Source organism: Centropristis striata, chromosome 1 (genome assembly GCF_030273125.1).
Source record: "Centropristis striata isolate RG_2023a ecotype Rhode Island chromosome 1, C.striata_1.0, whole genome shotgun sequence".
NCBI lineage: Eukaryota > Metazoa > Chordata > Actinopteri > Perciformes > Serranidae > Centropristis > Centropristis striata.
The window spans coordinates 36,289,844-36,306,327 of NC_081517.1; the positions used below are offsets into that span (position 1 = coordinate 36,289,844).

The following is a 16,484-nucleotide window of genomic DNA, read 5'->3' on the forward strand; positions in this document are numbered from 1 at the left end:
CTCCTCTCTGCTCCCCGAGGAGACGCCAACAATCTGGAGTCAGGAATCTGGAATGGAACGTAGTCACTACATGGAGGAGGAGGGTTGGGCTGGAGAAGGGTGAGAAGGTAAAGACGAAATGTTCATCTGGACGCATCTACGGTGGAATGGAGAAGGGAGGGAGGAATGTGAGGAGGGGCGGAGAGAGGTCTATCTAGAGCCACAAATCTGTGGAATGCAGACAGTCGAGGGGGAGAAAGGGAGATAAATATGGGAAAGCAGAGGGAGGGAAAGAAAGGGGAGAAGTTAATTTGGACGAGGGAATTTTGATAGTGATGACATTCTGGCAACAGTGGAAACACTGAGGGAGGAGTAGCATGAATGGCGGAAAGAGATAAGAGGGGGTGACAGAGGAGAGGAGAGGAGAGGAGAGGAGAGGAGAGGTACAAGAATGAGTAAAGACCAGAATAAAGCCTGGAAATGAATGGTGTGTGCATGACATATTTAGCATTTATCACATTTGCTTACAAGTCCGCAGTGAGATCACCAAGACTGTATTTAAAGGATGCCTCAACCTTTTGAAGCGGTATCATCCCAAAAAAGTTCAACCATTTACATTTTGATGAGCTGTGCAGGGTTTTCCCAGCTATTAGATGGCATAGCACAGCACATAGAACATGTTGACATATGACTATCTTTTCCTTTTGTTTGAAGTAAACACTTCCATAAATGAGGCCTGGGATCACATTACTATATTAAAACAGAAATGGCCAGACAGGGATAGGAGGTGATATGGAAAGAAGGTGATTTGTGACTTAGACTGAAATTAGTAAAACGGGGAGTAAAATAAATGAGTCAAAAGGCAAGTTGCCACATAATGAACAGATGGTGAGTTTGAATGAACCAAAGAAGAAAGGTGACATGAAGCAGAAAGAAAAGGATGGACTGAGGGATAAAGATAAAAAAAATTAGGGGGAGGAAATAAGCCGGAAGGATTCAAGCTCATCTAAAGACTGAGTCACAAAGTAAATGGAATATGCATACAGGAAGCGGACGTTGGATTTAGAGTCAGGTGTAATATCGTATCACAGCAAAGTAATTCTCATATGACTCATGTTTCTACAGGGGAGCTGTTTCTGCTGCGTTTTTCAGTTGCTACCTATTGCATGCCCTATTAACCTATTAGTAAAATGAGCTTATACATAACAATGGAGGAGGACACTAGCTAACAAGGCTGTGCTTATCAGTATTTTGTCTGCACGTGCTTTAGTTAAAGGAAGTTGGTCTATCCTCTTTATTAGCACACTATATGATTCATGCAACAACTGTATCAGGAATGCAGTTAAGGTGATGCTTGTCAGTATTTAAAGACCGCTGCATATGATTCACACAAGGTCAAATTATGTGGGTTGGTTTGGACTGGAAGAGGGTTTTCCTTGCATCAATATCATGGAGAGGGATAAAGAAGACTGCAATGACATGAAGAGGTGTTGCTTCGTGCGATTGTGTGTGCTGGAAGGTTGAATCAAACTACATTTACCACCTGCAGAGATTTGCCTCACAAGATCACAAGTCCAACAAATGCAGGTTCAGACAACCTTGGTTAACTAATTTTTGCTCCATCATTGCTTTAGTCTGTCATTAGTTCCACATGCTGATTTTCGGTCTGTACTGTACTGTATGTGTTTACATGGCAGTCCATGCCATATTTACATAGTCTTGGAGTGTTTTCACAGCAGCACTAAATTGGGCTCTGTTCGTTTTCCCCCTTGGTGTGGTTCATTTGTGCTGGTGTTAACACAGTAATCACACTCAGGTGCAGACCAGAACATCAGCACAGAGGGCCTTTAGAGAAGACAGTCTCGGTCCAGTCTCAAATGAATTACGGAACATTTTGTTTGTTGTGGGCACATGATCCAACCCAACAACCAGCTGTACTCTGCAAGTTTAAGCCAAGCAGCTCTTGTAGCCCAGAGTGCTTTGCATCTTCAAGTGTAGGAAACGCTCAAATAGTAGCAACTTGCATAGCAGTCATTGTAGTCATGATGCACTTTGTTTCACTTGGATTTTTCAAGCTTTTTTATCAACTGATTTGGACAAAGGCAAACAAACTATGAAATGGTGTGAAAACGCTATTAAAAACAGCAATAGCTGTGAGGATGCAATAGTAGCGGAAATAACACTGAAGCTTGTTAATCTCTTTTCAGGTGCTTCAAAGAAAACCTACTATATCAGTCATCCAGGAGTGCACTGTGTGTTCACTTACCAACTATCTACATATACGACATGATTATGAACTGGAAATCAATATTCAGAGGTCTGGGTGGGGAGTCGAAGGGGTAGAGAGCACTAAGAAGAGGAAAGGAGAGTAATAAAGGAAGAGGTAGAGAGAGGATAGGGACAAATAAAAGACGAAGGCAGAGAAATATGACAGGAAAAGTGAAGCAGCAGCCTAAAAAAAAAAGAAGAGGAGAGGGGGTGATGGAGAGGGGCAGAGTAGAAGCACTGTGGGGAATACAATATACGAGTTATCTCTGCATCCCACAAGCACTTTGTGAGAAAACCTGAGGAGAAAAAGGGACCGCCTACATGATGGGTACATTGGTTTCTACCTTAGTCTCCACAAAAGCCTCATTCACGACGTAATATGCTCACAGATATTTATTGAACTGAATTAAATTAATTGTTGTACATAAGTTTACATATGTCAGAACTCAATGGACGCAGGGTGAAACTGGTAGATATGAGAGTTCAACTATAGCGAAAAGAAACTGAATCAGCAGTAGTCGTCTCAAACCGATAGCGCCGTGTATAGACACTGTCTGTTCTTGAACATATGGGCATATGATAGCCCATATGATAATACGGCCCGGCCACTGGAGACCGCAATCTCCCTCTTAAACACGCCAAACATACAGTAAATGCCAGTTGTACCTAATATCTCTCTTTTAATGTTGTTTTCGTATTTACTATGCTGTTGACAGACAAACAGCGCCTGAAGAGGAACCTCAGAGGCAAGTGGTTAGAAGTGTGAGACAGAATGGTGCAAGACAGACAGCTACTGTGAAGATGGAGGCAGCGAAGCAAGAGAGAGAGAGGTAGCGACAGGGCCGTGTTTCCTGTCACTCTGCGTATGAATGACACAGAGAGGCTACTTCAGGCTGCAGTAGTTTTCCTCATCTCTGTGTGTACACATAAATATTCAGCTGAGCCTGGTGGAGTCTGATGGTGGAGTCAGTCCAGGCTTTTTTGTTGTCTGTGGGTGGAGAGTTGTGATGTGCAGCACAGCAGCACCTCTTTAACTAGAAAGGCAGTCAGAGAGCGCAGAATCCCACCAAGGCCATGCCCTATACCGCAATGTTAACAAAAGTGAAAAATAATTTGTGTTCGCGCCCACATGATTCGGGTCCACTCCAAAATTTGATTGGTTATTCTTCCTTGGAAGGATGCTACATCCTTCCACTAATTTTAATTAAAATTTGGCCAGTAGTTTTTCCGTGATCCTGCTGACAAACAGACAAACCGCACAGACATAACATAACATAACATAACATAACATAACATAACATAACATAACATAACATAACATAACATAACATAACATAACATAACATAACATGACATAACATAACATCACATCACATCCTTGGCAAAGGCAGCAATGACCTTACACTGACCACATTTAGTTTACATGGACTAGAATATCCCAGCTACTGAACATCTGAAGAGGAGAGCATTTTAATGGGAGAAAGTTGGTTGGATACAAATTTAGAAGGGCATTTGGAGAGTGCAGACCTCTGCCAGTGCACACCCTTCTCGCAACATTAACGTTGCACCTTGAGGGGGTGTTTACTTGAACTTTCCCAGTCTAAAGCTTAGTTTAACAATTATTCTGACACCACATGAATGTGGCACAAATGCCCTATCGCCCAAATGAAAAAATACCCAACCCATGATTTGGAGCTGTTTCAAAATGAAACAAGTTCTTGCTTGGCCCACGCCTCACCTTGTCACCAAATTTCATGAAAATCCTGGCCAGTAGTTTTTCCGTAATCCTGCTGACAAACAGACAAACGGCACCAATGACATAACCTCCTTGGCGGAGGCAAATATAAATTCTCATTTATTCTCATCTCTCAACAGATTATGCCCTAATTACCTACCTCCACGTAATGTCAAACCAGCCAAGTTTCTTTCCAGTATCCAACTTCAAACTCTACTCTCTTATAATGCACAGCGCTCTAACTTTAACTCTATAATAGTTTCACACTGCTTGTGTTGTCGTTTTTACAGCTATTTTTAGTAACAGATTCAAACTTAAAATTTGTCATCAAGCTGCTCGATTGCCATGTATGTTGCAAAATGTTGTGAAATCTCTCACTATCACCAATATCAAAAAATAGCCTTTAAAAATGCAGCAAAATCTCTTCAGTGTCCATCTAGAATAAGCATGTGATCTCTTGTTTTCCCTCAGAGGATTCAGTTATTTCCCTGATTCAGAAGTAGCAACAAAACACGCCTATTGTTGGTAAATGAGGGATAACATCCTTTGTTTGAATATAAGGAATCATCTGTCTTTACTTCTTGAGCTTTGTAAACAGGTGGGAAATCTTGCTGTTATTGTGATTATGCTAAAAGTAGAGTGGGATGGTGTGGCACGCCGGCGCCGTCCGAGCTACTTGATCCTCATCTCCACGATTAAAACCACTGCATCACTCACATCCTCTGACTTTCTCTCCCACACTGAAACTGAAAACACAGACTCTGAGAGAGGGGAGATGCAATTTGAGTGGCAGTGTACGTGAGTGTGTGTATGTGTTTTCGTTTTCGTACAGTAGACATGCTGAATGGTCTACCAGACACACACTCAAACACAGTAGTGGGCAGTCTGACCGCAGAAACAGTAGCAGGAGAACAGTGAGGGGGAGGAAAGTGTGATCCTTAAAGTCTGACCTGCCTTCCTGCCTCAATTGGGTTAAAAAAAAAAACAACCCAAAAAAACACTGGAAAGTGAAAAGCCTTTATCCAGAGACAAGAACTACTTAATATTTACAACTCTAGCCTGGCAACAGTGATGGATCTATGGAGGCTCTTTGACGGCACAATTTCATTTTCTGGGAATCACAAAAAAAGGCCAATAATGGGGGGCAAAAAAATAAATCAATTTTTTATTATTTTGTTTTGTTCAGGGAAATTATTGTATTTTTATTTCACTTTAATTTAAGCTGTGAAAATCATTGTTTTTTGTTTTATTTTTTAACTCATTATTAAACACTCAATTTAATATTAATGCTTCAATATGACCTACATAAGCAAACAAGGCCACCAACAAGAATACTGGCTATTATGTTCTAAATGCGTGTCCCAGTGTAATCAGGTCAGATTTCTTCTGAATTAGATGAAATCATGCAGGTTCCGCAGAACATCCTTTAGCTCAGACTTCAGTGCGGCATTGACAGACTCAGATCCGGCTACGCAGCTGCCTTCAACCTGCAGTCAGTGCTCAGCTTGCAACAGCAGCCTCTCCCCTGGCCAGCAGTGGGGCAAAGCCAGCCTTTCTGGGAGCAGACCGCATGACACCACACTGCTGGAGGCCCATGCCATTTTGCTGGGCCAGGAACAGGGAAGCACAGAAGAACCAGAACCAGGACTGAACAGGGCAGACAGTCAAACACTACTACAGCAAAATCAGGTTTTCTTACAGCAGTCTGGTGCTCATGGAAACACTCACTTTTGAATACAAGTTTGGCATCAATTTGAACCATCCGTCAGAGAATTCTAATTTAGAAGATGCATAAACATTTTTTCTTGGTTTGGTAGGCTATTAAATTGTATAACTATCAACAATGTGTAAAACACTGTAAAATGGTCAGGGATAGTGATAAACATGACACATATCAATGCCATTTTCAGTTCATGCCTTTGTATTAAGCAAATAAATAATGCTTTTTTTAGTTTTACTCACAGCCCTTGGAATCCCCCAAAAGACTCTTTAGGGTCCCCAACATTGACAAATATTAAGTACTGCACTGTGTTGAGGGATCTGAACAGGAAGTATATGTGTGTGTGTGTGTGTGTGTGTGTGTGTGTGTGTCAAGCTGAGAGCAGATAAAGAAAAAAAAAATACAGCAAACTGGAGCCACACCGGCAGAGTCGTCTGTCAGCTGTCTGGACTAGATCCGGGGGTGAGTGAGGGAGAGGAAGGAAGAGAGAGAAATGACAGAGAGATGAGGGACATCCTGTTCAAGAAAGAAAAGAAAGTAAAAGACTGAAATGAAAAATACAGGATACAGAGACGCATGATGAGACACTGCAGCTGGGAGGTAAAGAGTTCAGAGAGTGAAAGGAAGAGGGCTGCAGTTAAGAGCAGGAGCAACACTGCAGAAGAATCGCATCTGTAGACCAATTACCTGCCTTTTCACATGTTCCAAATTAATTTTTTAAGACTCAAGTTTTTTGCCTCCCCTCATAATTCTCAGAGGCTGTCAGAAATATTATGCTCTTGACCTATGAAAAGAAAAGGTGATATTTCTTCTCCATATTCTGCAGGAAAATCCTCCTGAAGCACTTGGAAAGTTTAATGCATTCTGCATATTGAAGACCACCTCCTTTCCAGTCTAAGGCTGTTATGCAATCGTGAGGTGTTCAGTCTTTCCATTTTCCTGCTCAGAAGTACACTGATGCCACCAAGTTCAAAAGTAATTTGAAAAGCAGATAAAACGAAGGACTGACTGAAACAACCAAAGTCTTAGAACACAGGTTGTAGAAAGCCCACCAAAGAAAAGGCATATTTATAGCCTACATTGTGATGTAGTGCAGAAGAAACAAATATAGAAGATACATGAATTCCATATACAATACATTGTATAATTTGTATTAAACTGATCCCTTTCTAGTGGTAAAGTCACAACAAGTTTCCCCTGAGCCCAGCTTCCAGCCAAATACCCTATGCATAAAAGATTTTAGTCTAGAAAGCATGTAAGCTCCTTGTGTGTTGCGTGGTAAAACGCAGGTCATGAGTAGAGAACAGTAAAGCTGAGTTATGAGACTGGCAGCGCCTTGTGAGATTTCATTACTGAGTCACAGTCTCTCCTCATATGCCAAATTCTTCCTAAAACACAGCGCTGTGTTGAGATACACAGACGGTGCCTGAAAAATGCTAAGCCAGCTTGAATTTGTCATTTTTAACAGTAATGTTTCAAAACAAATCATTACGGCACGATCAGATATCAAGTAGCATCCATCTTGAGTTAATAAAAGGGTTGACCAGCTGCACACAGCTGACGTGTCTCCAGAGCAACGCTCCTTTATATCTGCTTTGCTGTGGTTGTGTTAAATGTGCTAAACCTAATAGGAAAATCCACAAGTCAACTGAAAACAAATGTATCAATGAAACTAAAGGGTATAATTCGGCACACTTGGGACCCGGGGGTTCCCCCGCAGCATGAAATATGAGCACAGAGGAGAAACTGAGATGACCACAAACTGTGCGGAGCTCTGTGTTCCCTTTTCACCCACATTATGGAATTACATCCCGGTAAATCAGCCTCAGCGATGCCAAAATCCAAAACAAAAACACATACCAAGAGCTTTATTCCATGGGGCGATTTGAAGATGAACAGGGTAAGGAGAGGGGGGAAAGAGTGGTTCTTGATAAATCCTTGGATTGAGGGGCTGCAATGATAAACTGTTGATTGTGTAGATACAATAAACTTGCCGGGATTGTCAAAATAACTGTCAGATAAATATTAGAGAAAGCAAAACACCAAGACGATGCAAGCAGAGTTAATCAACAAAGAAAATAATCTTTAGTTGCAGCGCTACAAAATATTTACATACTTTTAAGATGATCATGAAAATAAAACTGATAAATCTAAGTTAAAAGGACATTAAAAGTGTTTCACCACCCTTTTGTTTTCTAGCTTAGAAACAGTGAGTTTCTATTTCAAAATCATGGACAATAAAGCCAATACGTTTTTGCTTATATTGAGGAGGGTAAGTGAACATATGTGAAATTAAAATACATGCATTGGTTTGGGATTAACATATGAGCAGTGAGATTTGTTCTTGTTTTTCCTACAAATTAAGCACAATGTGCAACATAATTTTGTGTGGTCTACTGCATCTGAAAACCATTAACCTCTGTATTTTCCTTTCAGATATGCTGATAACGGAAAGAATAAATACAGCTGGAAGAGCTGCATCATAAAGTGAATATAAACGTTTCCATGTGAAGACAAGAGCCACGTGAACACTGAATGAGTGTGTGTGTGTGTGTGTGTGTGTGTGTGTGTGTGTGTGTGTGTGGTCAATTGAAGTGCATGCTGGTGATGCAGACTAAACAGAGCTGGAGGAAGTTTGGGTATAAGAGCCCTGCACTGTTCTACAAAACCTAACCACAATACAGTGACCCCAAACGCTGCAGGCAAGATCAAGCAGACAAGCAGAAATTCAGTCACACGCAGATACAAAAGCATCAATTCTTTCTTGACAAGGACTGTGCACGCAGACTAATCCGTAGTACTGGATATTTACGTTAGACTCGAGGGTAATTCTGCATTTACAACATTCACAGCCAGATGACTCAGCTGACTCATTCACTGCAAATGAATGAAAGGTCATTACCTAGCCCAATTATTCCTGCTGCAGACTCTGCATGTTGACTAGTTTACACTTTATTAAAGAGTCTAGCACTGATTCCTGCCTCAGACGCCCAGGGCAATAGATTTAAGTTGGCTTTAGACTGTCCACGATAATCAGAAACAACGCATATTGTAAGTATTAAATTATCTTTCTTGTGCCACATTTTTAACCAATACTAATTTAACTAACTCTTTATTTATTTAGCAATTTAAATGTCTGTAATAGCTCAGTATAAAAACAGTCAAATAATATTTGAGTTGCTTTTCATGAGCTGATGCAAATCACATCGATCAGAGACCCCCTAAATTAATTGAAAAAACATATCGTGACAGACTTTGTTATATCAGCAAATATCATTGTCCAAATCTATATCATATTGTATGATGAAATTTCCCCTTAAAATCTACAACATACATTTTTTGTGTCTCTTGAAAAATGAAGCTGCGCTACGCGTTAGAGATGATTTACATACCAAAAATCCTATAAAAATGTCTATCATGTGTTATTTATATACTTTGTAGTGCACATGAAATAAATATCAGAACACATCATGATATATATATTGTTATTGAGATATGAAATTCCTTGTATCACCCAGGCCTACACATCGTTTTATATTAGGGCACACATTTTTAAGCTCTCAAATATCAGTGAAGCTCTTCATTTAAATACCTTACTTTCAATAATTTATGCTTTCTCTGCAGCAACCTCCACGGACAACCTCTGCAAGCACTTCAGTCATTCAAGACCTCAATATGAAGAAAAGATACCTCATAGTTTGACTGACAGCTTGGGCTTCATCTTAAGGTATACAGACAGTTGGTGCATTAGAAATTTACATTTAGCGCTCTGTAGGGAAAATGGCCACAACAAAACAGACAAACTGGCCAGTAGTGAGTGAAAGGAATGCATGTTAGAGGGGACAAAGAATAAAAGAGGACTTTAACATAGGCAGAAATGTGTTACCAGAGGAGAGATGATAAAAGATATGAAAAGGATGAACATGAGATGAGCTGATGGAAGGAGATATGACAGCAGCAGGACTGACAGCAGCAGTGGGGTACTGCCCCATTTGGGCTGCTCTCTTGTCCTTGAAGATCAGACGTAAAACAATTGAGCTAATACACATAAACACAAACACAGGCCACCAAGCCAGATTATAAAGTACACACAAGTTTAAAAAAACATCTATTCTCTCACACACTGTCAGTCTGAAGATGAGAGTAACACAGCGTGCTTCATTGTTAAGAAATCACAGCGACCACTGGGCTCAGACAAACAAGGAGTCATGTCAAAGAGGAGGCATCTGATTCCAGAAAGAGAAAAGCCAGAGGTAAGCAGTATGGAAATGAGCATGTAGGCTTGAGCACATCATACTTGTCATGTGCACTCCGTCTTAAAACAGCACAACCACTGAACCTCAGACTTCAAAAAGGCAGTGGACTGCAAAGTCGAGTCACCCATTGCCCTCCCAAAACAACACACTGCTTTTTCAATTTGAAGTAGATATGAGGAGCATACTGAACAGCCAAGGCTGACTTATCTGAGTGACTGGAAGCCCAGGTTAATGTGCAACCGTCTACATGGTTGTGTACTTAAGTTATAAGTTTAAATCTGCAGCACATTGGCAGATTATGTGTTCTCATCTTTCCTGAGGCCGAATGCACAAGTTAATCATCAATGTTGTTGGTGCAGATGATATTTAGAAGACAAAGACTTCTTTCAGTGTGCGTGAGATGGTAGAAATGTAGATCAATTTGGTGAAGGTCTTAAGAAAAGCCCAGTATCTTAGAGGCGATTTCCACAGGAATAAAGAATTTTGAGGAGTGCCTATTAATTGCCTCATAACTGGGTCAAACTGTGCTTTCTGTTGGTAGCATTGCTTGCTCCTAAAATTAAGCTAGTGCCAGGGATACATAAAACAGAGAGCAACACCACAAATACGTCACAGCATGAGTCACAGCCATTGTGTGCTGATGAATCATAATCACCAACTCTGGTCCAAATTTCAACTGTCAAAACTCTGTAATGTTTAAAGGGGGTGAGCCACTTGGAAAAGGAAAAGCTTAGACGAAACAAAATAAATTACACCACGGGCACATATAGGCCAAGTCCCCACACTACCAGCAGCTCACTATGTGTTGATTGAATGTGACTATCTATGTAATCAGCTTTCATTCAAATCATTCAGAGACGCCAGCAAGGCTGGCAAGCAGAAATAATGGAGGTGATGGTGCAGAAGTCAAAGAAGAGTAGTGAGACTGTTTTTTAATACAAATATATATATCAAACCTGCCAGATTATGGATGCTTTCACAACTGAGTCATTTGGTTCTGTTCACACTAACTTTTTACAAATGAACTAAAGGATCACACAAGAAGTTATACAGACTGACAGGTAATCAACTGATTGGACAGTTGTGGCGATCGTCATCCTGCATCATCAGGACCCACGTGGGAAATTAAAATTCTGACAGAAATGTATGCAGCTCTTTAAAGCTTTTGATCAGCATAAGCATATTTAAGTCACAAAGAGCTCATAAAGAAAAAACAGCTCATGAGGATTATTAGTTTCCTTAGGAGTTGGAAACAAGCACAGCAGTATAAACAGCTTTTGATATATTAACAGGGGAAAATACACACACTGACGTAAATTTATTGCCTATGGTTTCCATGAGTATGTAATATACATGGCCATATACAGAACATTTATAAGATTGTTTCCTGGCCAGTTTTCAAGATTAGCAGTTTGATTTATTAGTAAATTATCTATTGAAATAATGCTAAAAATCTTCCGGTTGGTTCGGTTGCACATCACAAACAAACTGCTTGAAAGTCGACCGAGACACCTTTCCAGGCGTTCTCTGTTTGGTTGTTTGGTCCGCACAAGGGTTAGATTGACAGCTTTCACACCAGCCCAAAACAAGGAAAACACACCAGGGTTTGTTTTAAGCATTTCCAAATAATTGTTATTTCCTCTCATTTCAGACATAAGATAACGCATCCGTCACCTTTTTTTTTTTTAATCATTCATCCAATGTTCTAGTGTGAACAAAACTTAGCCACAATAACTGCTGCCAACTTAAAACATGTCAACTCTTGTTAGTTTTTCACCATCACATTAGCCCCGTGTCTATGCAACATTCATTGCTTATATTTTAGGAAGACGACAGCCCTAATTTAGCTCAACATCGCGTGCTGACAGTACATCCTGTGAAAGCTCCACTGTGTGTGTGTGTGTGTCTCTCTGTGTGTGTGTGTGTGTGTGTGTGTGTGTGTGTACATTAAAGTGTGTGTTTGTCTTCTGTTTTGAGAACACAAACATTGCGCTGTGTACAAACAAGCTGACCCACACAGCTGTACTACTGTACTATGAGAGCTGACAGTGAATGCTCAGACATTGGACCCTAATAACTTCCCTGAAATGCAGTTGACCCTGGTGCTAATGCTAGGCCTGGGAGGGAGGCTCGATCTTTATCTTAATCACCGGCTTCCTGGTTTTACCTCCCCATCAACACACACCTATGCTTCAGCACCAGCTTCCCAAAATGTTACAATGAGGGAGACAGACACACAGACACATAATCCATGACAGTTGATGAAAAATGTACATGTGATGTTGTCTTCCTTGCTCGCCTGTGTGTCACACATGCACACAGAACAGGAAGAACCCTGAGATGATTCTTCCAGTCGTTCCTTGCGTGCAGCATGCCAACTGTAAGGCTAATGGGGAAAATGGATCACATCAACAGCCTCTCTTCCTTACAGCAGGAGCAACGACAGCATACTGCAGCCAACAGGCCATATTTGAGAAAGGGGGTAAGGAAAGGATTCATCCTTCTGTACATCTAATGTCATTCACCTTTGAGAAACTCCAGATTCCATCCAGTGAAGGAAAACGAGGGGAAAACCCCCTGTTCCTGTTCAATTTCAGTAAATCATACACCAACTCTCCCTGTGCAGGGACACAGAGGGGGACTACACCAGTTGTCGGCTCCCTAACATAACATAACAGCTCTCAAAATCCAAGATTGCTCGCTTTTACAAGCTTGGCAGTAAGCTCTGTGGGGACACAACGACACACCGCCTACCAGCAAACTCAAACTAGGATTTTTTTTATTTTTTATTAATTTAATCATCAAAGAGCAGCTGTCCCAGATAAATGTTCCAGACATAAGGAGGAGCGCCAAAAATGCCTAGTGTGGGATGACTTAACTGGGGATGAATTTGGTCAGAATTCTGCAGTATGTGTAAACCCACCCTACGCAAGTTCTAATCCAATGCCTTGACAAGAGGAGATCCCAATGAGGGAGGCAAAGAAGAACAACAATGGCACTCAAATTCAGCTGTCTAATAGCTGAAACTTCAATTTGGCAAAGGAAAATTTAAAGAATAAATAAAATCCTATTTTAATCCTTAAGCTTGTATCAGTGGTAACAACAGGGCTGTGTATTGGCAAGAATCTGCCGATGAAGATATGCATCATGATACACGAGTTACGATTTAATATATTGAGATATTGTAAGCAAGGCGATAAATCAAGATTTTTTAACCTAATTTTTGGAAAACAGCATATGTGCATAAAATGTGAGTTTAAAAAGTTTGAAGTTTTTATGCTATCGCAACAGTGATAAGCGCTATGTAAGCAGATGTAAGCGTAATTAGTGACAGTACAGTGATTATCCTAGGCAGTCCTTCTGCAAAAACCTGAAGCCACATGAAGACAACAAGCAAAATTAAGCACAGGGCAATTCACTCAAGAGGTACTAGCAAGATAGAAAAATAGTTTGAAATGCATTACAAAATTGTAATTAAAATTACACATTGAAGCAAAGACCCTGTCTCACTGTAACAGGTAATCGCTTTGAGAATATGTATGGTGATGAGCAGGGGTGAAGGCTGGGGAATTGCAGTGATGCTACCGACTCCATCAGTTGCATACAAATGGTACTTAACAAGTCACCAGTCAGCAGGACATGAACATCTTTTCAACTGAATTTGATTCAAATACAAATTTTAGTCATATCTGTTTGGGCATATAACATGTCTTACCAATAATTTATATTTCTTATCTAATAATATGTTCCATGAAAAAAAAACTCTGTAACCGGAGAAAAACAATTATGGAGCACGACAATAGCTCATAATCTCTTAATGTCTTTAGTTCCAGGCTTTTGGCTTAGCCAATTCTAACTCTCTCTGACAGAGAAAAAAAAAACATGCAAACTATGAAAGAGACCACAGAGCAGACGGAGTAAAACTGGACTTCGGCTGGTATGCAATGTTAGGTCTAAATGCACATGGCCTCAGACATATAAATCAAGTGTGGCCACAACTAGACAAGCGTGTAAAGTTTAAATTAATGTACAGGTCTAAATGTATACGTAGCATCACTGATCATCACTGTGTAAGCAGCAATTCGGGTTGCTCTCAGCCATATGAACCCCAATTTCTCCCTCTCCCCACACACACACAGTTCCCCTTATCCTTTCTCTCTAGTGAAGGACAGACAGAGGAGGTGTCTATAATCGGGAAAGACTCACATTTCCTCTCCGAGGTTTTACATTCCTGGGATTCCGTCTGAAGACCACTGCAGCCCATTTAAAACCATTCCCCATATGGAGGGGGGAAAAGAAACCCAGGGCGGGTGAGTAGGGTAGGTTTTTGAGCTTAAAGAGTCCAATTCTCTTTACACTATTACTTCACCATTCTGGGTAATAGCACATGTAGCACACTGTGCTGAATGAGAAGACACTTCATTCACATAATGTAGCTTACCCTACCAAAACTCACACTATAATAATAATTGTGGACAATCACCAGGTTAAAGAAAAGCCTCTACAAAATGAAACAATCTTAGGCTTTCTATGTCCTCCTTCAGGTAAGCAGTTGTACCTTTTCAACAGTGCCAGATTTATCATTTCATGCAACTGCCACCAGAAAATAATGTGGATGAAGGGCTGAAAATCTAGCCCCTGCATAAATCCATAAATGCTACAAATGTCATCTCCCTCCTATAGGACCACAGCCCTGCAGAGCCTCTGCATGCCTTGATACAAAATACATAACGTGTGCAGCACAAAGTATAGAAGTATATCTTCTATGTTGTTATTTATGAAGCACATTATTGATATTACCTAAATACATTAAGGCCATTGGGAATGCCACCAGCATGTGCTTTAAGATGTCGGCTTTTTTTTTTTTTTTTTTTTTTTTTTACAATTGTAATTTGTAATTCCACATCCATTTAAGCCCATGAAGCTACAATAAATACCTCCTCGACCTCCTCGGCTGTTTTTGGAATATGACTGACTACACAAAAAAACACTGAAATGATAAATTATTAGATGTTTTATCCGTATCGTCATTTAAACAGAACCACAAGTGTGGAAGATAACGATATAAATTACCCTGTGAGACTATGGGATAGATGGATATTAACACATACTTGCCACTATTTATCTTAAGTATTTAATCAAAGCTAACCTTTCAAATAAACCCGTTGGTAAAGATGCAGAGTAACGTTAGCTAGCTAGGTTAATGCAACATAAACAGCGTTGTTGTCACAGCTAATGTTTGCTAACAAGCAAGGCTCATTGACTGTCTACCAGTGCTACTTAGTGGCTTAGCCTGGGTTACATTTAGGTAGAAATTATGTAATTTAACGCAGTAAAAAATATAAGATATAATACGAATTGAACATTTTTATATCACACAAGACACATGCGCCAGTGTCCAGCGGCACCATCAGCAGATGATAGCCTGGTTCAGCTAGCAGGCTAACTGCTAACGTTACCGAGCGCCGCAGGAGGGGGTTTAAACTCGCTTACCTGTCAACCGCAGCTTTACTGGGCCGTTTCTCCTAACTCCTTGGCTAGACATTCCCCTTTGTGTTCCAGCTTGATGAAAATGCACAAAAAAGCGTCTAATTCATGTGTCGGTGTATGAGTGACTCAAAAGAAAGGTATCTCCCAAAACAATCCCTCTGCTAGCTTGGGGTAGCTTGTAGTATCACCATAGCAAATCACCCCGACTGTGAATGCAACATATTGGTTTCATATTAACATCGCTGGAGTGAAGAGCGCGGATTGCAAACACTTAACTACGTCCCAAAATGCCGTTCACGCCACGGTTACTCATAGAAATCAAGTGGACGGTTTGCCCTCCATCCATGCAGCCGTCTGCTCTGCCCGTGCTGCTCACACTGAAGCTGGTCGTGATGATGGTGGAGACTGAGTCAGTCAGGGAGACATCCGGTACGGTCCTTCACAATAAAACCACTATCAAAGGTGTGTTAGATCTCCCTAAAACAGGGGTGGGCAACTGGAGGCCCGGGGGCCGCATACGGCCCGCACCCTCACTTGAAATGGCCCTCAGTACAACTACATGCATTTGAGCATGAAATCTTAAAAGTGCAGTGTAAAAATGCGCAAAATTACTTCCTGCAATTAATGTTGGTTTGCTGTTCTTGCACTGAAAAAAAAAGAAACCACGGTAAGTGGTTATTTTTTATTTGTTTCAAACCTTTTGTATTCCTATTTATACTGTTCTACATGCATTTGAGCATGAAATATGTTAAGTTACTGCACTGTAAACATATTTTAAATTGCAGTGTCATCATGTCTGGTTAAGTACACGGTCCTGTATGTGGCCCTGTGGTAGTGTTGATGAAAAATTGTTGCCCCCTCCAGCGTTTAAGTTGCCCATCCCTGCCCTAAAATTTATTACCAACAAGAAACAAAACACGTCCAAAAAATTACGATTACACCAAAATAATATATAAAAGTGTAACATTAATTATCAGCCGTATATAAAAAAAACAAACATTTTAGCACTTTTTTCATTGTCATTTATTTTAGATTT

At 40.5% G+C, this 16,484-nt stretch overlaps 1 protein-coding gene across 1 annotated transcript in view; it reads right to left on the minus strand.

Moving 5' to 3' along the window:
* LOC131977337 (E3 ubiquitin-protein ligase SMURF2-like) overlaps positions 1-15,823 on the minus strand; it is a 67,345-nt gene extending 51,522 nt beyond the window's left edge. The window contains exon 1 of the mRNA XM_059340589.1: positions 15,452-15,823. Coding sequence (XP_059196572.1) covers positions 15,452-15,503 — 52 coding nt within the window. The 5' untranslated portion in view covers positions 15,504-15,823. The remainder of the gene's footprint in view (positions 1-15,451) is intronic.
* Positions 15,824-16,484: the final 661 nt, after the last annotated feature.